The sequence below is a fragment of the Thunnus albacares genome, chromosome 2 (genome assembly GCF_914725855.1).
Source record: "Thunnus albacares chromosome 2, fThuAlb1.1, whole genome shotgun sequence".
Classification (NCBI taxonomy): domain Eukaryota; kingdom Metazoa; phylum Chordata; class Actinopteri; order Scombriformes; family Scombridae; genus Thunnus; species Thunnus albacares.
Window position 1 is genome coordinate 34,433,799 of NC_058107.1, and position 27,963 is coordinate 34,461,761.

Genomic DNA, 27,963 nt, shown 5'->3' on the forward strand with positions numbered 1-27,963 from the left:
ATGAAAAAATAACAGCATGTGTGAACATAAAATATAGGCCACATGGGAACACCAAACATATGAGCATTACATATATTAACAACTGAGAAAGATAATAAATTTTTATACAATTTTCGAATGGGACTTATGAAGAAAATATAGTTTAGAGCGTTGTTTTGCTGTGCAAAATAACAGCAGTAGGATTTACAGAGACAAACAAGAAGTTTATTTCAGGATCTATAGTTATTTGTCATAATTTTCACTATACATTTGTATTTCCTGTATTAATTTCACCTTTTTGAAATGCTGTAATCCAAAACTTGCCATAATCATTCCTCCTGTTCATACTGACCATTAGGAGATCCCTTCATAATGCACTTACAATGTAAGTGATGGGGAAAAAATGTATTTAAAAGTTCATCTGATGCTAATATGATGCTTCAGCGTCCAAATGAGTCAAATCATGTAGATATCTTTCAACGTTACAGTCTTTTTAGTGCCAAAGTCCCTCTTTTTGTTACTACCACCGCAGCTCAACAGGGAAACACTGTCTGAGGAAACACAAAGAGGGAATTTAATGCTAAAAAGACTGTAAATGTGTCAGATATCCACTTGATATGATTAACTCAGACTGATGAAGCCTCATATAAGCTTCAGCTTAAAGGTACAGTGTGGTGTTATATATATATATGTTGTTACGTTAGAATGAGCCCTTTATATCTACGTAGGGAGCGGGTCCTCTTCCACAGAGCCTGCGATTATGCACCACCATGTTTCTGCAGCAGCCTAGAACAGACAAACCAAACACTGGCTCTAGATAGGGCCATAGGTTCTCCTGCACGCTTGGAAGGGCAGTGGGAGGGAGCGAGGGGGGGTATTCAGTTGAGTGCAATCTGCATCCTCATTGCTAGATGCCACTTAATGCTATCCACTGCACTTTTAACTTTTAAATGCATTTTTGCACAAAGTGACTGTGTGGACACACTGTGGATTTTTGCCTCCATCACTTACATTGAAAGCACATTTGAAGAGGAACTTTTAATAGTCAGTATGAACAGGAGGAATGATTTCAGCGAGGAAAACCTCTTTCACTGTTCATATGGACACCTGACTGTTGTTTTAAGACACACTTGAATAAGAGTGAACCTATCCTTTAACAGTGACGTTCTCTTGCCTGCATCCGCGCTGTGACGTCACGCATTGAACTTTGTCACCCGGAAGAGAGGAGGGTCGATGTGTGGATTGTTTACATTTGCTGGAGCTCGTCAAAAATGAATCCTCCGATGATCAACTCGACCAACTCCGTTTCAACAACAAAAAGTAAGAGTCCCTGAAGCATGCGACATGTTTTATTGGTGCTGTATCAGTCAGCAGAGAGTCAGACAGTCAGTCATGTAGCTAGTGTCAGCTAGCCAGCTGTTAGCCGCTAACGTTGGCTGTGTTGATACTGAGAGCAGAAACAGCTTTCTAGTTTGGTTTCACGCTGTTTTTAAGCTGTTGAAACTCTCGTTGCTAATTGTCCTGCTTGCACAAAGTCACTCTGAACCTTCTTAATAAAAGTAAGTGTTATAAGGCTGTTATTACACTGTATGCATCTGAATTAGCTTGCTGGCTCAACTTTTCAGCTGGTAGCTGACTTGTAACATCCAGTGTTAGCTGTAACAACTTGTTATCTATCAAATAGCAAGGTTAGCAAGCAAGGTTAATGTGAGGACATAATTTATGTTAAAGGTGGACAATAATCTAAATTTCTGAACGTGAAATATGTTAATAAATGCAATTGGTAGTTTGTGTCACTGTTCTTAAAGAACTCACTACAACAGGACCTAGCCTAGTTATTAGTAATTAAATAGATTAGTTATCTTATAATTTACTGCTTGTTATCTGTCATGGAGAGTACTGAATATGCAATACTAAAGGTTGTAAATCACACTCTCCTCCTTAGACTGTACTGTGTAGGATGACCTCTATTGTCCTCTGTTATTTGGCACTGAGCCAAGATCTGCAGGTTTATGTGTCAGTCATTACACCAGCTGATTCTAGGCTGCAACTAATGATTATTTTCATTATAGATCAATCTGTTCATTGTTTTGATTAATCAATTAGTTGTACTGATATTTTGCTTGTTACTATCTTGTTTCTTTTATATGTAATACTTTTTATGTGAGGCACTTTGTAACTTTTGTTTTTAAAAAGTGCTATATAAATAAATCTTTAGTTAGTTATTTGCACTCAGTTGCCAGTTTATTACCCTAGTAAAGCATAATAATACAACATCCCTGCTATAAATCCTACCTTCATGAAGGTTAAAGTAGTGAGGTGCTGTTGTATAACACCAAACTGGAAGGTGTGTCTAATATTTGTCCACCATTTTTAGCCTTTCTACCTCCAAAATGACCATAAAGTTGAATCAGTGTTAGTTTTAATCTTGTGAAATAAATAAACTGACGACTAAATGTAGTTTTGTACCAGTGAAAAAGTAACACCTGCACACTTTTCCAAAATTTGTTAAATAGACAACAGTTTGATTCTGATTAGATTCATTTGGATTTGATTGAATTCATGGTTTGGAGTCAATTTTTCCACTAACCTTGAACCTTCATGTGATATGTTTATTTATTTAGCTCCCTGTTCTATACTTTTGTCGCTTCAACTTGCAGCTAGGACCTTTCTAAAATCAAATCAAGGATCAGTCGTCAAGTGCATTTCCAATAAATGATGCTTGTATGTTTCTGTATGTGCAGGGAAACGAGAGGCCGAGCGCTCCGTGAACTGGACGGTGGAGGAGACTCAGGTGCTGCTGTGCGCCTGGAGCGACGAACGCGTCCAGAAGAGTTTGGCAGAAAACCTCCGCAACCGCCATGTCTTCAAACACCTCTCGGCCCGGATGAGTGAAATGGGTTTCTCTCGGAGTCCGCACCAGTGCCGGCTCCGGGTCAAAACTCTGAAAGCTAACTACGTGAGAGCCAAGCTACAGAGGAGCGTTGACAGCTCACAGCCATGTAGTTTTAAATATTTTGCAGAGATGGATGCCGTGTTGGGCAGGAGGTCAGCAGGAGTGGAAGGAGGGCCCTATTTTGTTTCTCCAGAAAGGGTGGAAGGGCTTCACGTTGACTCCGTTGACAGGACAGGAAGTATCCCTCCGGATTTAAACTCTAACACGGAGATCGGTGGTCACAGTTTCGGTTCTTTGGGGAGAACCGGAAGAAGCTGCCAGTCGTGGCAGCTCAACTCTGAAGTCAAGTTGGAGAACAGAGAAGATTCAACGGATGAGTTTGAGTTCAGTGATGCAGGATTCACACAACATCCCACAGACAGACGACATGAAGTTTATTTAGAGTCATCCATCCATCCTGAACCTGCCGGTAAGTTAAACAGTAACCATAAGTCAGGTTCCTGTCATCTCCACACTGGCTATGAAGTTTTAGTTGTTTTACATTTTTAATCTTTACTTTGTTGCACCTGACAATCAGTTGCAAACCTTGTGTGCTACATAAGCATGTGAGCATAATTTAAATTAATGCACAGCACCTGATTCTTTACACAAAATAGCAAAAATAACATTCTATGAGATGAAAAATATTGTGTCTAGTATTTTCCTGGCAGGTATTTTATTTTAGCTTAGCTTTTAGCTAATGATGAATACATGACTTGACATGTACCAGTGTTCCCCACATATTTGTGTATGTGCATGTTTCATCCCTCAGTGATTAAATTGGCTGAGATGAGATGTTAATAATTAGGATTTTCTTAGGCTGAATAATTATTTTAATATGTTAATATAGTGTTGATGAAATAAACAACACTAGAGTACTGCTATATTTCTCTATTTTGTGAAAGGTGAATAGAAAAATAATTTTGGGACTCACACAGACACACGCAACACAGAATAATAATCAGCTTTGTTTTTATCTTGAAATTTCATTTATCAATGTCAACATTTACAATTACTTGTGCAGTGTGTTTTGTATGTACATACAAGCTCCTGACTTGACTCTGTATCACCTTTTGCACGTCAGAGTTCATGGTGACGTCTTTAAATTGCTTGTTTTGTCTGACCGGCTGTCAAGAACTTTAAGATATTGTGTTTACTGTCACATAAGGTGAAGAAAAGCAGCAAATCCTCATATTTTAGAACCTGGGGGACAGAGAATGTTTGGCATTTTTGGTTGAAAAGAGACTTAATTAATCATTTAATTAGTCAATTATCAACATAGCTGCAGTATGCATTCATTTTAATTTTCTCTTGGTTAAGTAATCCTCCAATGCCTTACTATTCTTTTGTATCCTGTATCGTAGGTACACCAGTAGAAAACAGCCTGAGCACTCCTTCCCCACATGTAGCACCACTTCCACCGGTTCCTCCTCCTCTTCCTCAGCCCGACGCCTCCCCTCTCCCTACACCGCCAGATCCCAGTCCCGGCCCCCTCCCCACCTCCGGCCACCAACACCCCGAGTCCTCCTGCCTGGAACCAGTCCTCAAACACCTGTCGGAGTGCTTCCAGCGGCTGGTGTCGGAGACCCGCGGCCTGCTGGTGCAGCTGGAGAGCCAGAGGCAGGAGCAGGCTCGCTGGCATCGGGACCTCCTCGCCGATTGGCTACAGAGGGAGGAGCGCCGGCAGAGGGAGACGGCTGAGAGGGAAGAGAGGAGGGAGAAAGCTCGCATGGAGCATGAGATCAGGGTGCTGGAGCTCCTTACTAGCCTAGCGAGAGAACAAGGGTGTCGGTGCGGAGGCGGCCAGACTGTAGCGGTGACACCGACCGGTCCAAATCACACCATCACCAAGGACGGACATTAGCATACGCTGCGAAGGATTTTCGCAAACTGGAACAAGCTCAGGTGGAACAAAATAACAGCAGTTATAATGCAAATAGCTGCGTTCAAGGAGGGCTTCGGTTTGGATTGCAGTGAGATTTATAATGAACCAAATACAGGAAAAGACTTGAAATCCAGGGATTTATAAGTAGAAGAATGTTGACAGCCATCGATTACTCGTTCTCAGAAAGCCTTGTAGAAGAAAATCAGTCTGGAATGATGCACATTGTTCATTTTTAATGTCTTTTATTAGAGAGAAGCACAATATAATCGCACACCGAGCTAAGCCGCTTGAGTCATCGTGTGAATTTTCTTTAGATTCTCTTTGTCACTTGTAATTAAGCATCGTGACCCTAAATTAAACAGATTTAAAAAAAAAAAAAAAAAAAAAGACTATCGTATTTCCACTCGGCTTCAGACCAAAGAAAACAAACAGTTGAGATGTTCTCTAAATAGATGCAGGCTTTGGAAGGAAGAGCAGTGGCCCCGATGAAGATGACCCAGCTGGATGTGTTCTTCCTCTCTCTTCTTCCTAACAACGCCTACAAGGAAATTTCTCAAGTGTGACTTGATTGTACCAGATGTAATGATATTGTTTTATGCACTTTTATATAAATTAAAGATCAGACATTTTCAACCAACCTTCCATGTTCCTTTGGGATCTTTTTTATCTGTGTGGCCTTTATCAGCACTAATGGAAAACGTGTTAATCTGTGTTGATACTTGGCAGTTAATGTCTCAATAAGCGGATGTGAGGAATTCTTCACTTCTGTTAAAGCGTCACTGACATCTCGGCTCTTCGCCTTCATAACCTTTGCTTTTTGATTTTGACATAATTCTTCCTGTTACAGCAACAGAATAGTCTCCAGCTTCCTTGCAGCTGCCCGACTAACAAAACTCACCATACAATTACAAATGATATCAGAAAAAATGTTTGATCATGTGCTTTATGTGTTATGAAAATCTGCTGACTTTCTGAAACCTTGAAACTAATTAAAACTGACTTCACTTGAAATGCACAGCTGTCAAGCTGAACACAAAATCTTTACTTTGTTCATATTCCTCACAGAACCTTCTGATACAACATTTTTTAATTTAATTCAAAATATATAATAAATGGGGGAACTATGAATCTTTTATATATATATTGTCATTTTCCCATAAGAATATATTGATTCATATGTTCAGATTTGGTAATGAAATTGAAAAGGTATTTCATTAACAAACATAATGCCAAGTTAGCACAAAAAACACGACTTTACACTTTCAAATTGCGTGCAGCGTGTACGCCAAAGTCCAATTTTGCATGCAGGTGATACACTAATCCTTCCCAGTGAAGTGAAGTCAATATAATGTGACTTTTATTTATTTTATAAGGTGATTTGTGGCTTATTAGGAGGAGGCAGGTTGAGTGGATGTCTAGATAATTTGTTGACAAAAAGTTGCAAAGGAGAGCAACGTCATCCCGGAGATTTTCAGCCTCACATCTGGACGTTGTTACCACCTTTTACAGTTTCAAACCCAAACCATGATCTTACTCCTAACTCCTAACTAAGTGTTTTATGTGCCTAAACTTAATTAATGGCGTTAAATGAAAGGCGAAAAGGTTCAAATGCGGCATTAAATTGGTGAATCACCTGCACGTGAAATTGGACTTTGGCATATGCACTGCACGCAGTTTGAAAGTGTGAAGTCGTGTTATTCATACGCAGATTGTGAGATGCATGAAATACAGTATAACAACAGCATGGAGAGCTGATCTGTCACAGTCATTACATGCACATGAAGTATAATATATATATACTGCATCTTGATTATAATATATGTATTTTGACTATAAGAAGTATTGCTTTGTCATCAGTGTAGATGCAGCTAGAAAATCTGGCCTTCAACCAGAGAGTTTGTTTTCCTTATCACTGTGTCTTGACATTGTCAAACAAGTGTCTGCGAGCGAGTCACTGGACCGTGACCGGGCTGCTACAAGGTTGCCACAAATGGGAGGGGGGACGAGGGGGAAATCTTACTGTAAATTCCTGATGCCTGACTTCCCTCGTCTATGCTGAAGCTCTGTGGAATGTATCACCGACATAAAGTCTGTGTTTATTTATTTCCCTGCAGGAACATTTCGGCTTAGATGTCACGCTCGCATATAAAAGAGCTTTTAACACAGTTCTTACACTCCAGTCAGGCTCTTCTTCCACGAGAGTAAACATCTGACGTCCTCAGTCACAGCTTGTTAATGAAGCTGTGGACATATTGTACCTTTTTTTCTTCTTTTTACAGTAAAGTACAGTACTGATCTGTGGTGTATTCTACACATTAGTGGAGGCCGTGAAAGCAGAAGTGGTGAGCTAAGAATATCCTGTAAAAGTTGGGACTTTTTTTTTTTCTTCCTGCAATGTCCTGCTTTACACTTACAGGAATCTCGTTCCATTAAACCCCCCCAGGCTCTAGCTTCCACATCCCGATTGTTACCTGAACAGACAAACTGGAAACTTTTCACTTGGCCGTTTACCACAAGCTTCCCTGAAGGCTCAGGGTGTGAACGAGCGCAAATCGGAAAGCCCCATTTCCTTTAGACATTGAAATGCTGATAGCAGATTGTAATCAACACCGCTAAAGCTGATATTCTGACACTGGAAAGGATACAGCTGGTGATATTCTATAGTTTTCTTATTGTCATTAAATCCAATGAGGAAATTGGACTCACCAGAGCATCAAATGTAATCCACCACTGCAAATAGTCCACAACAAATGTATTTCTTCCTCCTGTTTGAGTAATGTTTGATACAAGCTACAGTGCCAAGCTGGTTTATTGGTCTTTTAAAAGACGAAACTATCCATTTGTGAGACGTTTTTTAAAAGTTATGGACCAACTAGCTTGGACAGACAAGGAAAGGAAGACAGAAAGTATTGAGAGATGGACACATATTGTTGGTTTTGGTCTTTTAATGGGATTTGTTGACATTAAGAAGCATATAGACTAAAGCCTTGGTTGTGTTGTTTTTGTTCTAATATAGTTTCTTTTAATTCTGCTTTTCTGGGAATTGAAACCTTTTGTCACATTCACTGTTAGTTGATGTAATAACAATGAAAACCACAAAAGTTCCAAACTGAAATGAAACTGAAACACTTTCTAAATATAAAAAAAAACACTGTTTCTTGATCAGCTCTAATCCTAAATTTAAGATTTTCCTCATCATTTCTGTAGTAGTACACATAAAGCAAAGACGAACGGCTAAAGATTCTACTTCAAGTGTCCGCCTGGTTCAGATCTGACAGCTGTTTGTAGCGTCTGCAGGCGTATATATATTGTGTTTGTGTCCCATGATGCCCAATATAACAACCGCAATCCTCATCTTTGTGGTCAAACTATGTGAAGTCATTTAAGCGAGAGAAAAGCCGGATTAGTGCATATACGTAAATCTGCACTAATCCCAGATTACGTAATACCTCGGGATGTTGATGAGATTTAGGACGATTTGTTGTCATTTTACCATGGCTTATTACTCTTCTCGGAAATGTAGAGAAAGTCAGACAAGCACAAAAGATTCTGCAGCTAAACAAACATCCAGTGTAAGTCACGTTTACTGCTTGAAAAACACTGGACTACAATTAGATTTGGCTTAAAGAAGAAGGGAAAAAAATCTAGTGTTGCTCTGTTTTCTATTGTTGGAAGATAAAAGGAAAGGTCAAGGAAACTGTCAAGAAAACAAATTGGACTTTTGTGTCACAATATGACATTTTATTTCTTATTTCCCTTCATTTTGCCAGACTTTTGTTACACGATTTGTTCCCAATTGACCTGTCTGAATAAGAAAAAAAGAAAGCAAAATAAGTAACTACTAGTATTGTCACACAATAGCCCTGTATAACTCAGAAACTAGAGCACGGTGACAATGCCAAGATTAGGGTTTGCCAAAAAAACACTTGCATCAAGGGATTTAATACAGTTGTCATTTAAATACGATTATGGTTTACATGTTTATTTCATTTAAACCCTACACATTTCTTTTCTTTTTTAGAAATCCAATGATTCAGCCCCATTTCGGACCTTCATATAACGCCAGCCAACGTTTTTCATTTCTCTACAAAAGCCAGTTTCCTTTTTATGCGTCGCCCACTTAGAAACAGTTGTCCCCCCACTTTTTTTTTTTTTTTTTTTCTTGGACAAACAATGACCATCAAGGGCCGGTTGGAAGAACTAAACGGGAAATTTTTGTTGCGTTGGGAACAGAGAAAGAGACGGAGCTGCTCGGTTTTTATTTTATGCTGTTGCTTTTTTTACTGATGTAATGTGTATAATTCCAGTTTGTTTGTTTGTTTCTGTGGTCACAAAGGCTCCAATGAATTGACCTGACCTTAGAGAGCAAGAGAGAGTGGGGGAGGGACGGAAAAAAGGGAGAGAAAAGGAGAGAAGATGGGGGTGAAACGGGCGGAGAAAGCAAGAGAGTGAGGCAAAGGTGAACAGGATAAACTGATAATACTGATGGGTGGATGTGAAGCTGCCAAACATATATTTACTTTATTAATTACATGTATATCTGTAAATAATCACTTAAAACACAGTTGAAATATATAACACTGAATATAGATTCACCCTGTCTATCAGCTGGAACCAGTCTGGCCGTTCTCCTCTGACCTCGGCCACCAACGAGGCATTTTTTCCCAGAGAACCGCCGCTCACTGGATATTTTCTCTTTTTTGGACCATTCTCTGTAAAACCCTAAAGACGGTTGTGTGTGTGAAAATCCCAGTAGATCAGCAGTTCCCGAAATACTCAAACCAGCCCGTCTGGCACCAACAACCGTGCCACGTTCAAAGTCACTTAAATCACCTTTTTCTTCTCCATTCTGATGCTCGGTTTGAACTTCAGCAGAAAATCTTGACCATGTCTAGTTGCTGCCACATGATTGGCTGATTAGATATTTGCGTTAATGAGCAGTTGGACAGGTGTACCTAATTAAGTGGCCAGTGAGTGTACACAGTAGGACCCATTTACGGTTATGTATTTTGGCTGGGTTTGACGCACTAGCACCATTACACCAATGACGTCAATGTCTGAAATATCTCAACAACTACTGGATGGATTGCCATGAAATTTTGTACAAACATTCGTAATTCCCAGATGACGAATTTTAATGACTCTGGTGATCCACCATGACGTTGATGTTTGTGTTTCTGGGTGAAATATCTCAAACAACATTGGATGGATTCCCATGAAATTTGGCACACGCATTTGTCTCCCAATTCAATTAATTCAGTACTTAAAGGGGACATATCATGCACATTTCCAGGTCTATATTTCTATTCTGGGGCTCTACTGGAATTTCTTTGCATAATTTACACTTAGAAAATCTCCTTATTTATCTTTTTATGACCCTTTATGCAGCCCCTCAGTTCAGCCTCTGTCTGAAACAGGCTGTTTTAGCTCCTGCCTCTTTAAAGCCCCTCCTCCCAATAAGCCCACTCTGTTCTGATTGGTTGGCTTCCAGAAACTGACAGACTTCTGTCGCTCTGGAGGCTACGTTAAACAACAGAACAGAAACAGAAAATCACAAAATAAATTCATAAACAATTACCAGCAAAACTAATGTGTTTAGTGCTATTTAGCACTTGTTAGCATGCTAATACACTAAACTAAGATGGTGAACATCATACTAGCTAAACATAAGCATGTTAGCATGACATTAGCATTTGGCTCAAAGCATCATTGTGTCTGTTTACAGTCAGCCCATGTATTAGCTCTCTTTATATATCCATGAGTCAGCCTCACAACTGCTAGCATGGTCGTAGACTCAGTGTAACCAGTGGTATCTAGCGTTGTGTTGTGACGAAGAGGTTCAGACCAAGATATCTTTGGAGTCGATCTCCGTTTATTCTGACAACAGAAGTAAACAACAAAATCCTCCGGTCAACTGTGACATCTCACTTGAGCTCCTACACAAATTAAATGACATAAAAATGTGTTAGCATACTGCACAATATGTTTAAACTTACAAATAAACTTTACAACCATAATTTAACAGGAAGACCACAATGTCGCTTACCTCTCCCATGGAGTACAACAAAAAAAAGGGGAGCGGTAAAGGCGGGAGACATCATTTATAGGGGGGGGGACCCACAGAGGTAAACGTTGGGGTACAGAAACTGAGACTCAAACGTTCCACATATTGATCCTAGGGGAGTAGCATGTCAGCTTATAACTATTTACAGACTTTATGTAATTATAATACTACATATTACTGCTGTATAATTGACTCTGTTACATCTGGTCATAAATTCTAGAAAGGACGATATAGCTATAGGCTATAATATAGCTAATTTAACTAAAAGGAAACTCATTCTGTTTTACATTAAACACAACAACAATAACAAAAGCAAAAGAATACAATAAACAAAAAACACTCCACCAATGACTTTAAGCAACCCCACATCCTTCTCACAGACATAAATCACTTATATATCCTACATATAGATAAACAGTCATATAGAAACTATATCCGCCTGACAAAATAGAAAAGTTTTGCTAAATTGTGCTTCAAATGAACAAATTAAAAATGGTCACACGCTAAGTGTCACACGCTTCTATATTTTTAGGCTATTTTATTTTTTGCTTGGGAATTTCTGACCTGTGACATTCATTTCAAAGAATTGAAACATTTAAGAGGAAGGACGAGAGAAAACGTCATCGATGGAGAGTGAGAGAAAGGGAGAAAGGGAGAAGGGAAAAGAGAAATGAAAATGAAAACGAGAAAAGAGGGAGGGGATGATGAGAGAGGGAGAGAGGGAGGGAGGAGGGAGGGAGAGAGGACGGGGGGAGGGGGAGGCGCGGTGGAAGGAGTTCTGTCCTCTGATTGGCTGCTGAGTCCCCTCTCACAATAAAGTCTTGAGCCTGCTCGCAGCTCCGGAGCTCAAAACACAAGAGAAGGCGGCAGCGGAGCGACACAGCCGGAGCTCTCATTCATTCATGCGGATTCTTCGGCGAACTATCCCGCCGCTGCTGTTGTTGCTGCTGCTTCTGTGAAACGAGGAATACACGTTTACTCTTTTGCATTACGACTGAATAATGTTGCACTGAACTGACCGGAGCTGGAAGGGACTGCTCGGGTTTTCACCGTATCGGTTTATTCACATGTAAAAGGAGAAAGTCTCGGCTGTTTGAAGGGCTGTTTTCGCACATTTTGGGAAAGGATACGAGGGATTTCTCACCTGGATTACTTCTACTTGAGGTGAGCTATTAGGTTGTTGTTGTTTTTTTGCGGGAATCTTTGTATTTGAGCATCTTTTTGTTTATTGAATGTTATATTGTTTGTGCGTATTGGAGAGCCGGTGGAGCGTCTCCAAAATGCGCGCAGGTGGTGGAAAAAGCGCACTTTGTTTCCAGCCAAAGAGGACAGAGACAGCGTTTCTTAAATGAACTTAACTTTTCTCCAAATTTGACTGTAAAGACAAAGATTAAACCTTCAATTTCTAGTGTTTAAACCCTACTTTTACCGCAGTAGGAGTGCTGGCAGTGCGCCTGTATTGACTTTATCCACATCTTTATCCACCAGAATCAAAACAAACATGCGTAATGATATCTTAATTGGCTGGCAACAATAACAAGCCTTTTCAGTCTTGTTATTGTCCCTTAGTGATCCCCCAAATGTGCCCCAATAATGGGATTTTTTTCAAATCAGTATCAATAGACTATTTTTAACCCTCACTACCTTCTGGCTAAGAGGATTCCCCCCTCTCTCCCCGGCTCTCCTCTCCTGTAAGACAGTGAGGGATCAGAGAAGTTAATCCCACATCTCCTGAATAACTCCTGCTTGGCGTTCCGTGCCACTGCTCTGTATTACAAGCATGCATTCGGGTTTTTCTTAATGTGCTGACAAGTTAAATCCGTTTATTGGTGATTTGGCAGGACTCTGACTGGCAGACAATGTGGATGAGTTATTGTGGATTGCGGATTACATGATTGCTACTGTAGGTGGTGTGTAGCCTTGTAGTTGTGGTGGGATGTGTTTGTACAAATGCAGACAAACGGAGGCTTCAGGGAAACGGGAAGTTATGAATATTTGAAGTCACCGGATTATGATATAGAAGATTCTGCAGTGCTGTTCCCTCAGCTACCAGTCACCTAAGTTTGAACCCAATAAGCATTGATTTGGATGTTTAGAGGTCAGTTTATTGACTATATTTCAGTGTTGTGGTTACATGTCATTTAAAATATGTCAAGAAAGCACTTGTATACAACCCAGAAGTGCTACAAACCCAAACTTTTCAACCAAATGTTGCCCATTTTGAACTATGCCTACATATTTTTTTGCATGCAGAGAAATCTGTTATGGTCCTTCTCTAGAGGCATCTTGCATTCACTGGATCCCCTTTATCCACAAGCAGCCTTAAAACATGAGTTGATATGTGGCTGTTGGATGTTTCTAGTGAGCAATTGTCCTTGAATCTTGAGTCCTGTTTTGATTCAGGAGGCGAATCATAAGTCATAAAGGTGTTTTTCCTGCTGCGGTGTCCCTCTGTGCAGGATGTTTTGGTGCCTGCAGGAGGGATCCGTGTAGCTGTCAAGAACTGATGACGCCAGGTGACAGAATCCTATATGGGAGCTGTGACTTTTTACCACTCTGTGCAACAGCTGCAAACGTTCCCCCCCCCCCCAAGTCAAAACACTGCTGGCGCTGCAGCACTCATCACTGGTGTGGATGTATTGAGGAAGGGTGGAAGGAGCTGTGAGTGGCTGCATTTGATGTACTCATGTACTGTGGTTTTTTTGGCATCTTTGGGAACTTTGACTTGAATTTGAAATATGTGTGTCTGAATTAGAGTTGCAACGATTAGTCAATTAATCAATTTTGATAATCGTTTAAGTGAAATTTTAAAGGAAAAATGGCAAAAATTCACTGGTTCCAGCTTCCCAAATGGGAATATTTCCTGGTTTTCATACTGTTATGTAATAATAATGCAATAATAATGTTTTTGAACTATTTGATGATGGAAAAACAAAGAATCAATTGTTGCTGTCCTAGTTCTCTCTGTGAGTTTGTGCTGACTGACCCCACCAGCTATGTCTTTGGTGACATTCTTGTCGCTGGAGTCTTTACTGTAAATCTTGTGATTTGTCATTTCTCCCTAGATGTACTGATGCATAGTTCTTCTGTTATCCAGCCTCGCTTTATGATATCAAAACACTGACACCGGTGTATTTTTCACTTTAAAACTATTTAGCCTCGTTCAGTTTTAAGCACTTCTGACCACACACCAACTTGAAACAACACTTCCAACCGGCCGCCTTTATTTAGACTACTTCCACTATTCCGCTGTGGCCTCTTCGCCCTCCTGTGCAGCCACTCAGCTATCTCTCACCCTCATTTCCTCAAGCCATGGATGAGTGAGATTCCTCATGCCTTTCAGAGTGTTTACGCAGTGGAGGAGGAGGAGGAGGAGGAGGGGGGTCTGTTGATTTACTGCTGGTCCTTCCAAGTGTGTGACTGCCTGAATCACATTCCCCCCGTTGCCGTACTCTAGTCTTCCTTCACTAGTCTTGCTTAAAGAAACACCTTTTTTTTTATGAAGCTTTCATTTTTGTTGCTACTACTTATCAAGCGTGCTGCTGCTATACATGTTAGGACTGCAAATCATGTTTCATTGCATCACAAATCTCAGCGCTTTACTGCTTTGACCTGTTACTCCTCAGCGGTTGTGAGAATAGTTAGTGTGTCATTAGGATAAGAGCATCAGCTTAAACAGTAAACGCGGGTATCTGGCTGCTTGTGTATGTCTCTTGAACCATGGGAACGATTTCCTGTGTGTGTTGAGGCTTTTTTTTTCCTTTACAGCCTCTGAACTGCTGATGGCTGCTCATCATGAGCGGCCGTTAACACTGCGGGCAGGGCGGGAAGAGACTCCGTTGGCTCTTTGATAGCTCGCATTTTGAGCAAGACTCTGTCATTCTCCTTCTAGTGAAGCAGCCCCAACCACGCGTTTGGAGGCAAAATTACCTGCAAGCTTGTGTCATTGACAGCCCTGCAGCCTAAAGGTAATTTCACGAGAACAGCAGGGTTTTTTACTCCTAATATGACATTTGCTACAGGGAGGATTGGTGCTTTTAAAGCCGCTGCCCTCTTCTCTGTTTCAAATTTTCCCCACAGGGCAAAAAAAAAAGGGAAATATTTTGACATTTCTGTAACCTTTCAGTGAATCGTAGCCTGAAACAAAAAAACCCCTCTTCCCCTTCTCTATGTATATATCTCTACCACACATGACCACACCAGGGTCACAATGATATTTTGTCACATTAACATCAGTGCATTTTTGTATTAAGTACTTTTTATTGTAGAATATCTAATAAGTAAGAGTGCAAGTTAAATGCCTGAAGTGTAAAGCATAAAAATCCATAAGTTTCGTTTCTGAGTTGTTTGTTTCAGTGCTTCCTTGTGTAAACACTCATAAGGAGGAGAGAAAGTCCCAGACATTAAAACAACCACGAGACATCCCTGAACCAGGTCTCGAGCCAAGCAATCATAAGAGAAACTCCCCGTCATGTGATAAACAGCGAGCCGAGTCTCCAGCCAATAAAAGAAGCAGAGACAGCGTGCGCGTAGTTTGAATATCTAGAGAATATCATGCTTGAAAGACTGTGGCCAAGAAAACTATGTGACCGTCATCTGTTTATAACTGATTTAGAGGATAAGAATGTCTCAGTTGTTACAAATACGCTAAAGTTTTCCACCCAAAATCAGTTCACAGCTTTGATACAAAAACATCTTTAAACATCATGACAAAAACAGACAGAAATCTGAATATCATCTGTCTTTTTAAATCCAATTTAAGTCAGACTTCTTTTTACACACTGAGGCAGATGGCTACACACACACACAAGCAGCAAGGCTATAATTAAAACCACCCATCCTACCTAAACAAACCCCCCCCCCCCCCTTATAGTGGAGAGGCGAGCGCTGGCATTTTGTTTGTTTACCTTCAGCTGCCACCCAGCCAGCAGCCACGCTAAACCAACAGCAACTCGCTAAGAGTTTGCTTTTGTCAGGCCCGAGGACTCGACATGTGGTCCCCCCCCCCCCCCCCCCTCTCCACCACCACTACTACCACCACCACCACTACTACTACTACACACGACACCTGGGAGCCAAATGTAAATCAGTGTGTCTCAGATGTCGTCGCTTGTAGCATCCCGCGCTTTGTTTTTTAGGATTATGGTGAAGGCTGCAGCTGGTGTGGAGCAAAGAAGAATAGACAGAAAGAGACGATGGCAGAAGTACAAAACAGAGCTGCAACTATGTTGATAAGCGATTCGTCATTTTTGAGTCATTTTACAAGGAGAAATGCTAAAATTCTCTGGTTTTGGATTCTTAAATGTGGATATTTTCTGGTTTTCTTTGATGGTAAATTGAATATCTTTGGGTTGTGAACTGTTGGTCAGGACAAAACAACATTTTCTGACATTTTACAGATCAAACAACTAACTGATTAATCGAGAAAATACTCGTTTATTGCAGCCCTAACACAAAACTGAACTAATTTGCTTTTTTTGACCTAGTCTTAATTATTGCCAAGAGTGTTTGTCATAAGACAAATCAGTGTCTTAAAGAATGAATTGCATTTGCTGGTAGGCAGAAACGCTGCTCTGATAAGAGAGACAGTAGAGGACAAAGGGCAACATCTGATCTGATGGTGTCCTCTATCCAAAGATTTCTTTTGTATTAGAGACATGGCTTTTATCTTCAAAGAACCCCACCTGCCCCTTGGCAGCATGAGATTCCTCCAAATTGTTTGCCTTTTCAAAGACATCGGAGAAACAGAGTGATGTCACAATACTGAAGCTTCAATACGACTTTGAGGCTGTTTACGCCTGCTTTTAAAATGAGTTTCGGTGATCCGAACACAAGTGGACAGCCAAGACGCATCGCTTCACACCTGTGTGTCTATCATACGTCTGAAAGGTGTCCTGCTGACCACTTGTGTTCAGATTTCATAACTGCCTACGTCACTTCTGCTAGAAGGTCCAAGGGCCTAGACGTATATTCCTGTCACGTCCTTGTTGGGGACGCATCAGGATGCATTAGTGTTTACACTACTAAAGATATGCGGTCAAATGCGTCCCAGACTACCTCGGCAAGTGGTTTTAGTGATTGGATCACAATGCATCTTGGTGCATCTTGTATTTAGAGCTGTCCACTTGTGATTGAATTGCCCAAGACGCATTTTAAAACCAAGTGTAAACTTGTCTTTTTTGCAACTTTATGTTTTTAGAAACTTAATTCTGTCACTTTGTGTGTCCTGCAAGCTGAGGTTCATTTCAGTTTCACTTCAAAAAGGTGTGTATGTGTGAAAGTTGGTCTACAGATCCAACATGTCTTGAAATGAATCCCAGTTCAACCAGGCATCCAATCAGGGATGCACCAATCCGACCTCTTGTATCATTTTTATATTCAGTAACATGAGCTGTGGCCTGCTTTGACTTAATCAATATACATGATAGCAGAAATACTGAATTTTATAATGACTTTTACAAAGAAACTGTATTGAAAGTAGCGTTCGCACCTGGCTGATAGCTGGTCAGTTTTTTAGCTCCAGTGGATTGGTGCATCCTCTATCTGCAACTAATTATTTTCCTCATTATTGAGTAATGTCTGAAGTTTTTTTTTTTGCCATATCAATTAATTGTTTAGTCTACAAAATGTCAAAATAAGGAGGAATATCCATTGCAGTTTCCCACAGCCCAAGATGTCTTCTTTCAGTTTCTTATTTTGTCTGAACAACGGGTTTAAAAACCCAGCAGGGTTCAGTTTGCAATGCTATGAGATAGAGAAAGGCTGCAAATCCTCATGTTAGCGAAGCCGTGACCTACAAATCTCTGGCATTTTTCTTTGATTTTCTTAATGAAGTGAATCAAAGTCAAATTAAATAGTAAATTACTTAACGAAGGATTGTCTAAAATTTTCAGCGCTACATCCAATCAAAACAAACACCCCCTTGATGGTAAGAAAAGCGAGCGTGGGATCAGGGAGTTCCAGCTGGGAACAGTGAATGGGTCATGTTCTCAGCCACTGATCACCTGCTGCTGTTGATGTGCTCTAAATCTTAACAGTAGTGGTGTGTTTGGGTGTAGAACAGTAGGTCTGTATTTATACTAAACTAGTACAAAGTCTGCGGTTAAAAAACACAGCTAAGAGCACTAAAGGTCAGCAAAAAACCCTCAGTGGAGTAAACAGAAATCCCAATAACACTTGACTTTTATCAGGGTTTCCCTCCTCTCTCCCTCCATCAGACTCGTGAGCTCTCTCTCTCTCTCTCTCTCTGTCTCTGCGGGGAAGCCACATGGTGCAGCAGATGCTTGGGCCGCTGTGCTCTGACTCTTCGCACTCTCATTCTCATGGAAATGGCCATGGTTGTCTGGCTGAATAATAGCGATGGTCGGTGTGTGCACGCGTGCATTATGGGGCGGCATGCGTGTGAAAGTGGAAGGATGGGTGGTTTGCTCCGTGTGGGTGGAGGCTTTATGTGAACTCATGAATAAACAGGGTTTGTTTTGGTATCTATACCGAGCTGTTAGTCTCTGCAAAGGCAAACAGGGCTGTGTCTTGTGATTTTTTTAAAGGTTAAGCTCAAGACTTGTACCATGTTAGATCATGAAGTGCTTCTAAATATCCTTTAGTTCCCTCTTTTGGTCTGGTCTGAGTTGATGTTGTGGTTCTTTTTTACTGTTGTAGGCCTCCCATGAAACCCATATACACATCACAGGACAATGAAACCCCAAATTTATTTGAACTATTTGTGCCAGTGTGTGGGCAGATGCAGTGTATACCTCCTGGTATCCCTGTATCCGTCCCTGGCAGCACTACAGTGCATCAGCCTTTAAGGCTTCCTGACTCGGCAAGCAGCCATAGAGCGGCATATTGTCAGGTGGTGTGGGTGTGTAGAGGGTTGTGTGATGGTGTGGGATGGGGGTGTTGAACCCTGATTCAACTCCCCCCCCAGTGTGAAAAGGCCCTTTGTGTTTCCCCAACCATAAGTCTGCCTGGCATGGGATTCAACCAAAGTGCCAGGTTCAGAGGTCAGGAGGCTGGTAGACTGGCAGAGGAGTGTTTGTGAGCTTGTTGTTCTATTTTTGTGAGGACCAGTTTGGGTTTTACACTTGATGGCTGATCTTCATTTCTACAATGAGTTGTTTGTGGGTTAAAGTGAGACTATATAACGTTTTGAAAGAAGAAAAAACATGTATTTCCTATTAAGATTCTTATCTTAAGACTGGTATTAACTGACATTATTGAATCTGTTAGCCTGAAAGATGGCTGAAAAGCTAATAGCTCGCTCCATCACTGAGGACAGTTTTTCCATATAAGTACTGATATGATACCTGAGTTTCACTACTGACATCAAACACTAAATTACAGGAAATCTTACTTTGAAAAATATAACCTTTTTTCTACAAACCCCCTTTTTGTCTGAACTCAAGCAGGTTTGTTGATTAAAATATGGTCTAAAACTGGAAACTGTCTGATCAAAGAATACATAAACAGGATTATGAATCTATTGAGACATTGGAATATTCAGTACATGGCAATTTTTCAGTATTACCAAAAAATGTGTTTAGGTTGATACCCAACCCAACCCTGCTATCACCTCCTCATAGCTTCTAAGCAGCGTATAAGTGATTTATTGACAAAGCAATGATAGGTTGGAACATATGGATCAATAAAGGAGATGTTGATTGTGCTGCAGCAGTGGTGTACACAGGAGAGCACACGTGCTCCGCCACTAGTCATGTTGTACACGGCATGCTCATTTGTTCTCTGCCTCTTTGACAGACACACACTCCTCTTCGCTTTGCATCATGCACACACACACACACACACATTCCTGCAGTGGAAGTAAACAGGCAATGTTGAGCATACAGTGTGTTTTCAGCATAAAACAAGTGTCATGACATCCAGCAGTGTTACAGTTTGGCCTGCAGTGGTGGTTTGTGGTGTCTCTTCCATTTTTGTGTGTGTGTGTGGGTGTTAAAGCAAATATACAGAGCTTTCTTTATAATCTCTGTCACTAAATACCAACTTTTTGTGAGTTAGAAGACCCTTTGAATGAATCGATTGTCCCGCTAAAGATTTATAGCAACGTGTCTGAAATCTTAAACCCTCATCTGTCTTGTCTTATGAGAATTGGGTCATTTCCAGCAGTCAAAGGTTGCTGCATTTGGGGACATAAACACTATTGGCCTACAGTTATGTTTTGGCTATGTTGGATGTCATAGTTGTGTAGAGCAAGGGTTACACTGCGAGGGTTCAAATCCCTGTAAAACTCAGTGGGGTCAAAGCTGAACAAATCGCCTGCAAGCTGTCTATTCTAGTGTGTTTCCTTGTGATGGAGATGACTCATAGGACGCTTGCCTTTATCCTTTTTGTGCCTCAACCACAGTTTGTATTTTCAGTCATCACATTTGTACGTCCAAATAAACTTAAACCAAACCCAGAAACCTTAAAATGGACAGCAGGGATCCAGAGGAGGAAGGATGTTGACTGTGCCCAAACCATTTCCCAAGCAAACCTTTGACGTCTGTGTTTGTGTCTGAGAGCTATTCTGGATTTGTTTGGCCATCCTGCATCAGCGTCTGTGGTGGAATATCTATCAGGGAAGTAGTTACAGTCCCGACTGATTGCTGCTGTGTTTGTCATCTTTTTCTTTGTAGGACAACATGCCTCAGACACCACCGTTTTCAGGGCAGCTGGGCACCGGCAGCTACAACAAGAACCTGTACCAGACCAAGGAGGAAGGCTACCCCGGCCTCTATTATCATGACAACAACCTTGTGTCTGGCTCCTTGGAGGCCCTCATTCACCACTTGGTCCCAAATGTAGACTATTATCCAGATGTGAGTATGATTTTTTTTTACATTTTCCTTTTCTTTGTATCTCTGGTGGTTTCTTTTCCTTCGCAGTTTCATCTAGTTAGGAGGTAAAGCCTGTTGTAGGTATAATTTCCCCATACTGGTGTTTGATTTCAAGCTATTTTCTTGCCCAGTTTGCACTCTCATGATTATGGTTTTGCTTTTGTGGTAAACTTATTTTCTTTTCTCTCCACAGAGGACGTACATCTTCACCTTCCTGCTCAGCTCTCGACTCTTCATCCACCCGTACGAGCTCATGTCCAAGGTGTGTCACCTGTGCATGGAGCAACAGCGACTCAGCGATCCCCAAGCTGACAAGGTGGGAATAACAAACAAAGCTCTATCAAACTTTCTGTGATCATTTTAGGAATCAGAGAAATATCATGTTCTACTTTGGCTATACTCTTAAATGTAGTGAATCACCTACTAAATTTTATCTTGCATTTTCAGATGAGAGTTAGGAAGATTGCGCCAAAGATCCTCCAGCTATTGACAGAATGGACGGAAACCTTCCCATATGACTTCAGGGACGAGAGGATGATGCGTAGCCTGAAGGAGCTGACCCACCGGCTGGCCAGTGGAGACGAAGTCAGTCCTTTTCACTTTTTTATTACTTCATGCTGCCCACAGTATAACTTATTCATAATTGGTTAAGTGACAAAAGACTAGGCTGATAAGATAATGTTTAGTTTGGATGTTATCACCAACAGTAAAGTGCTGTTTTGTAGCCCGCACGTGCAGCAAAGCTACAGGCACAGGCAGATTTTTGCAGATAGCAGTGGAGGGAAGTGGAGGGGGGTATCTCTGGCAACAAAGCAGTTTTTGAGGCTGGCTGAGCTGAGAGAAAAGCCCCATTGTTCACGGGCTAGGTGGCTTTTTTGCTGCCTCTGGGGTGCTCCATACTAGGCAGCATTTGAATTGTTCCACCGCTGCAGAGTTGAATGTCACTGGCTTAGCGCGCTATTAGCCTCCGCAGCGCTGTTTGGATAAAAGTTTTTTTAGTAGGGTAGAACAGTTTTTGTCCAGTACCCTCTGTTATCTTTGGTGCACATGCAGACCCTCCACTGTTTGACATTTAGATATAGAAAAGTTTGTTTTGACAAGCAGTGACTCATGCTATGTACGCCATGAAAGGAAATGCTAACATAAGCTATTAGTGACTCTAAAAATAAAATGGACTGTGTGCATGTTTTTTTAATATAAAGGAATAGTTAAATATGTTGGTAAATACAATAAATCACATTCTTTATGAGACTTAGGTCAATTTCATGGCTCTAGAGCCGGAAGGCAAGCTGTTTTACCCTGCTTTCAGTCTTTATGCTAAGCTAACAGGATCATCTTCTGGCTCAAGCTACATATTTAATGAATCTTCTCATCTAACTCTCAGGATGAGCATATTTTCCCAAAATTTCAAGAAATTTTTAACTGGATGTTCTGTATGCCCTTCATCTTTTCTTGTCCTGTTTTTATATCAAACTATGTATTTTTTACACCACCCTCTTGGCTAGGATTCTTGAAAAAGATGTGAAATCTCAAACAATCTTACCTGGTTAAAAAAAATAAAAGTAAAATAAAAGTAAAAAAGAGAAAAATTACCCTTCAAACAGCCATCTTAGTTGGAGTTTTTCTTTTCAGTAGTATTCACAGGTTTCAGTCTTGACCTTTTCTTGCTCCAGTTGGGTTAGCATAGCAGTTTATATCAAATGTACTTTTCTCTCAATGATAACATTCCTACTTCAGTTTTCTCCAGTCTGAACAAATAATGTGGTTAGTCATCATGAATCAGGGTTCTTTCAGCGCATGTCCTGATGGTCTCACATGTGTTCCGATGTGCTCTATTTGCAAACCAGTTGCGTGTCCCAGTTTGTGTGTATTTTTGGGGGATTGGTGCTAACAATAAAGGCAGCAGGAGCTTGTTAGGAACAGACAGTGATGGAGGACATAAACTGTCCTGATGGAAGACATCCCTCCTTCATCACTCAACATGAGAAACAAAACAACCCACCCACCACTGTAGGTTTCACATGACTCATCAATAGTACAAGCACGAATATTGACCCAGATTTAATCTAGAAATCAATATGCGTCTCACATGACACATCCACAGCTCCCTTGCTCTCCTTGTGCAACCCCTGAACATAAAAACTCACTTGACATCATCTGAACACCAGTAACACACACTCGCTCAGTCACGCTTATAGACACGGAGGCTGTGTTTTGATGGTCATAAACATCTTTTGATTTCACAGTAGATTGGCTGCAGTTGGCATTAACACCATCCCTCCAAAGATATTTTTGATAGTTGAAATTGATTCTGGCCTGGAGGCAACAGAAAGCTATTTAACACACAATTCCCTGTTAGTTTCCTTTGAGGTGATATCATACTCAGTACATTTAACAAAATAAGAAAACACATTACTTGTGACTCATCTTTTAAGTGTAGCCAAATAATTGAAAGCCACGGACGTTGCTTTTTCTAGTGTATCAGTATCTACGTTAAAAGGTAATAGAGTAGCCTTGCCCTATTTTTAAAAAAACGTTTTTAATTTTAGCCACCATTTCCATTGAAGACAGCGTCAGACATTTCAACTACAGATGGGGAGAAAATTATAAGAAATAAGTGTCTTATGGTTGGCCAAACACCTTCCTAACACCAAAAGTGATCACTCAGAATAACTTAATTAGTTAATTTGCAGTACCTCCTCCCTCTAAGTGGACAATTGGATCCAAATTATGGCAGGAAAATGTCTCAGCAGCCTCAGCAATGAATCTAATTAGTGAAGATTTCTCCAAAACTCTTGAGTTTTCCTTTAAAATCATGGACTGGCCTGTAGAATCTATGTGGGCAAGCAGACTGAGCTAGATAGCGCCTTACTTGACTCTGTATCAACATCATTATGACATTTGAGATTAACAAAAAAAAAAAAAAGCCCTTACAGCAGATAGATAAAGGTTACGAACGCTAGATGTATGTACTTTATTGACAAAGCAACCTTTTACAATACTCTTAACACCCTGCAGATGTGCTGTGATAACATGTAGGCCATGGGCTCGTGTGCTCATGATTCTCACAGCGTGACAAAGAATGTTTTTTCAAATGAATGGAGAGCTTTGGTGCCTCGGGTTCACAAATCGCCACAAGCAAATGTTAAGGAAGTAATCCTGTGATACTGTTCATTCATTTATCCGCAGATGATAACCCATGATAATAAAACATGATTTGCCATGGGATATTTCTTAGAAAGGCCAGCTTGTAAAGTTTAAGGAAGTGGTTTGCTGACAAAAGCAGAGGTTTGATCAGATCTGATTTGCATTTATGTTTCTCACAGATTCTCCAAATCATGTTTTGAAAACAAACACAAATGTCTAACCATAAGCAGGTCTAGAGTTGAGAGTGAGATGCTGAATCTTCAGAGCGTCGACCGCAGCGCTCTGGGAAAGGGTTCGAGTCCAGAATAGATGTACCGAACATCTGGTCAATGTCGTGTCCAGACCACACTCCAAACATTCCAGGACCTTGATCTCCGTAGTAAGACTGTCATTATGGATGTGGTTGGATATATAGGGAAGCAACAGCCGAGGAGAAAACAAGCACTGTGATCTTCATCTGACCTCATTCGGTGGAACGGAGTTCTTGCCTTCCCTCAAAATGTGCAGTTATTTTTCACAAAGTGCTTTTTTTTTTTTTTGCTTTATTATGATGTTATGTTTGGTTGATTTAACGGATCCCACATTATATATATTCAGTTTGGATGTGTGTTAAATTTCATACAAGGCCGACTTACCTTTGAATGGCAGGTGTCACTACGTTATACACTCACTGGCCACTTTATTAGGAACACCTGTGCAATCTGATGCAATCCAATACAACAGCTCTGCCATACATTCTACATTTACAAAGCTTATACCCTTTCAGTTTTTGTTGACATGTTGCTAAATGCAATTGCATCTCAGGTACAGTAGGTGGTCGAGAGAGACATAGCAACACGGGTCTGTTTTTAGATAAAAATCCTGCTCGGGGCACCTTTTTTAACTATCTGTTCATTAGTGCTGCCTGGCTAACCTGCTAAAAATGGTCAGGCCTTTTTTGTGGTTCAGGTGGTGCTCCACAGGAAGTAACACCACTCAGCCAAGAAAAACAGGACCTCTAGTGATGTGATGGCGTGGACCGACCACGCCACTCAGCCGTGGGGACTTGTACTGAGCGTCCGTCTGCCACCTCAGGATCACTGCCAGGGTCGATAGCGTAGGCAACAGTGTGTGCCCCTGTTAGGATCCTCATTGGTAATGCCAATAGTTGTGATGAGCAAATGTGACTCCCTCTGCTTAAAAATGTCAGGCAAGCTGTTTTCTCCGAGATCTGTGACTATATTTATCCGACCCTGGCCCGTCCTCTGTTTGTAGTGGGGACAGAAGCTACAGCAGATGGTTGACTTTGAAGTGGCAACTGGAGCGATTTTCACTGGTGGCGTGTCTCACTGTTGTCCAACTGTGCAAGAGAGTGTGGTCAAGCATCAGCTTAATGCATACAGTGTTGACAATGATACTACAATGTCTGAATTAAGGTATATTATGTAGGGCGGCAATTAAATCTATTTTATTAATCTCATTGATTACATAATTGTCTGCAAAAAGCCAAAAGAAATACTATCGCAAGTTCTGAGAGTTGGAGTTACTTAAATGAATAATCAGTTATCAAATACCAAAACGTTAACTGATTACTTGATTAGTCTATTTTGCCCTGAAGTTGCCGCCTGTTGCGTCTAGCAGCTGAGTACCGAGACATTTAGTTGATTGTCAGAAAATAATCAGCAGCGATGCCAAAGATTGTTTAAGCTTCTCAAATGTGAGTTTGCTGTTTTTTTTCTGTTTTAAACTGAACATTTCTGGGCATATAAAACAAGCGTTTTTTTTGATTTGTCACATTTGGCACTTGTGATGGGTATTTTTCTCTCATTTTTGACATTTTAAAGACTAAACCGTCAATTGATTAAGTGGAAAAAATACAGAAATCGTTGTTAGTTGCAGCCCTAACAGGCTCGTCGGTGGCTGAGGAGCAGAGATCATATACAGTTTTCTCTCTAATCTCCAGTCCTCCAAAACTGTAATATCCAGAGAGCCACAGTTCATCGTCTGACATGTGAATATGTCTGTTCATGCCATCGCACCTATACAGCCATATCACCTGACAGATGCATTAGTCACGCTCTGGGAAACGAATTTCAGAAGAAAAGTTCTCTCCCTGGCTGTTTCCAGCAGAGCAATGAGAGTCCGTTCATTTTTTTCCCCCCAGTTTGCCTCTGTACCGCACCGACTCCTCACACTTGATTGCTGTCTAGGCACCGGGCCTCCACATCCATTATAAGGCGAGCTGTGTTCCTTCCCACACTGTTGAACTCGAGTCTTGTTTGTAGAACCCAGATTTTGGAGGCTGAATTGGCAGAAAGTCCAGGGAGGAGGGATGTGGTCGTGAGAAAAGGGGCCTCGTCACCCCAGATTTTTTTGGGTAGCTCATACCGGTGGTACGGAAAGAGGCCACAAACAGGATCCCAACGCACAGTCGGTCTCCTCCATATACACTAAATCAAACACACATGTCCTTCCTCCCCCTATAGACCCTCTTATGCAACTTCTGTGCTAAAGTGTGTCAGAGACGAGACGATTATCTAATCATGGCTTGTTTTGAGTCCAGGGGAAGGTTCAGAACAGGATGACCTCTCAACCCCTGAGGACATGGAGCCAAAAGTCCTCTGCTCTGCCCCTCCAGAGCTGAGAGGCCTTAATGAGCCCGGCAGGACAGAGCTTGCATAACGTTGTGAGTGACCCTCCCAGTGCGTGACCAAAAAGGGATGCTTTTCTGCAAAATAAATACTGGAGGCGTCACATTGTGAAGGGTCGTTTTGTGGGTTGGGCTGAGAACTGGCATCAGTTTGCAGTGAGTTCTGCTGACATACAGTCAACATGAGTGTTGTAAATTCCACTGAGGTTGTTATCATTCTCTGCCACAGAACAGCGGTAGGGGATTAACCCAAAACACCTACAGCTGAGTCAAACAAAGAGGGTGCATGCATGCTACTAGAGATTCTGGTCAAATTTAAATCACATTCAGCTCTCTTGTTTGTTTTTATCTCTGCTGTAGCGTCTCTTTCCTGTGCTCCGGGTAACCAGACATTGCGAAAAAGTGATGGATCTGTATTTAATAGCCGTGCCGCCATTGCATCTAGTACTGAACCGGAGAACAGGAAATCAAAGCCATAGCTCATGGTTAAGAGAGATCTAGGGTTCCTCAATGATCCAAAGAAAGTCTGTTATGTGAAAAAATGCTTATAAAAGGATTGTTAAAAGAACCTTTATGTCACCAAACCCTTCTGAAGGTGTTCATCGAGGAACTTTGTCAGATTCCCAAGTGATTGCAGACTAAAATAAATCTCTTTTTTTCCTCCATCCTTTCCACCAGGTTTACAGAAAGGCAGTCAGCCAGATGAGCCAGGGCCTGATCAGGAGGTTGACGGTGCTCAGTCAGTACGAGGAGGCGCTGATCAAGATCAACGCAACGGCGGCCGAACGGCTGACGGCTCTTAAAGCGAAGCCCCAGGCGGCCATCCAGAGAGACATGCTGTCCATCTGCAACGACCCCTTCACCGTCGCCCAGCAGCTCACGCACATAGAACTGGTGAGAACGAAATCCAGAGACTGTAACTTGTGAAACATGTGCCACATCTGTCACATGGGCTGCTCCCACTGCAAATATTTCTGTAAAATTTGGCTTCCAGACACCTTGAGGACGGCTCAACGTCATTTTTATTATTATTTTTTTATTTAGTGTCTATTTCTATCTTGCTTAATTTGTCAAGGACATTGCCCGTTGATAATCAGAAAACTGTAATTGAGCCAGACTCAGCCAGACCTTTTTAAAAATCAGTTTTAATCAATACTTTATATTCATCATTCGTTCTGAGACGTCAAACCTAATTAAGACGTAAACGTTATCTCCCAAAGAAACAATCAGAAAGCCTGCCAATGACTCACGCTCGTATTGGCACATGACCCCAAAGAGAGTAAGACCGAATCAATCCCGGAGTGGAGAACATGTGAGAGAGGGCAGAGCTGACACATATGATGGATTAGAAATCAGTGCGCCGGTTGAGGCGATCCGAAACACCGCGGCTCCTCCCACATCCAACCGACCGATGCATTGATTTTAAACAGTGGTGTTTTTCACTGCCACTTTGTATCCATTATATGTCAGTGTGTCATTGAAAAACAA

The 27,963-nt window shown here is 41.2% G+C and overlaps 2 protein-coding genes across 3 annotated transcripts in view; both read left to right on the forward strand.

Moving 5' to 3' along the window:
- The window catches only part of rasgef1ba (RasGEF domain family, member 1Ba), a 147,215-nt gene that overhangs the window by 103,127 nt on the left and 16,125 nt on the right, over positions 1-27,963 (forward strand). The window contains exons 1-5 of one of the 2 annotated variants that reach the window (XM_044332188.1): positions 11,697-12,027; positions 20,499-20,681; positions 20,893-21,015; positions 21,147-21,284; positions 27,154-27,369. In XM_044332188.1, the coding sequence (XP_044188123.1) occupies positions 20,505-20,681; positions 20,893-21,015; positions 21,147-21,284; positions 27,154-27,369 (654 nt within the window). In that variant the 5' untranslated portion in view covers positions 11,697-12,027; positions 20,499-20,504. Of the gene's footprint in view, positions 1-11,696; positions 12,028-20,498; positions 20,682-20,892; positions 21,016-21,146; positions 21,285-27,153; positions 27,370-27,963 lie in introns of those variants that run through there. The other variant, XM_044332179.1, reaches the window with a different exon arrangement.
- LOC122967510 lies at positions 1,156-5,436 on the forward strand. Its single transcript, XM_044332199.1, has 3 exons — positions 1,156-1,299; positions 2,724-3,344; positions 4,279-5,436. Exons 1-3 carry the CDS (start codon positions 1,251-1,253, stop codon positions 4,776-4,778), a joined length of 1,170 nt encoding a protein of 389 aa, XP_044188134.1. The 5' UTR covers positions 1,156-1,250; the 3' UTR covers positions 4,779-5,436.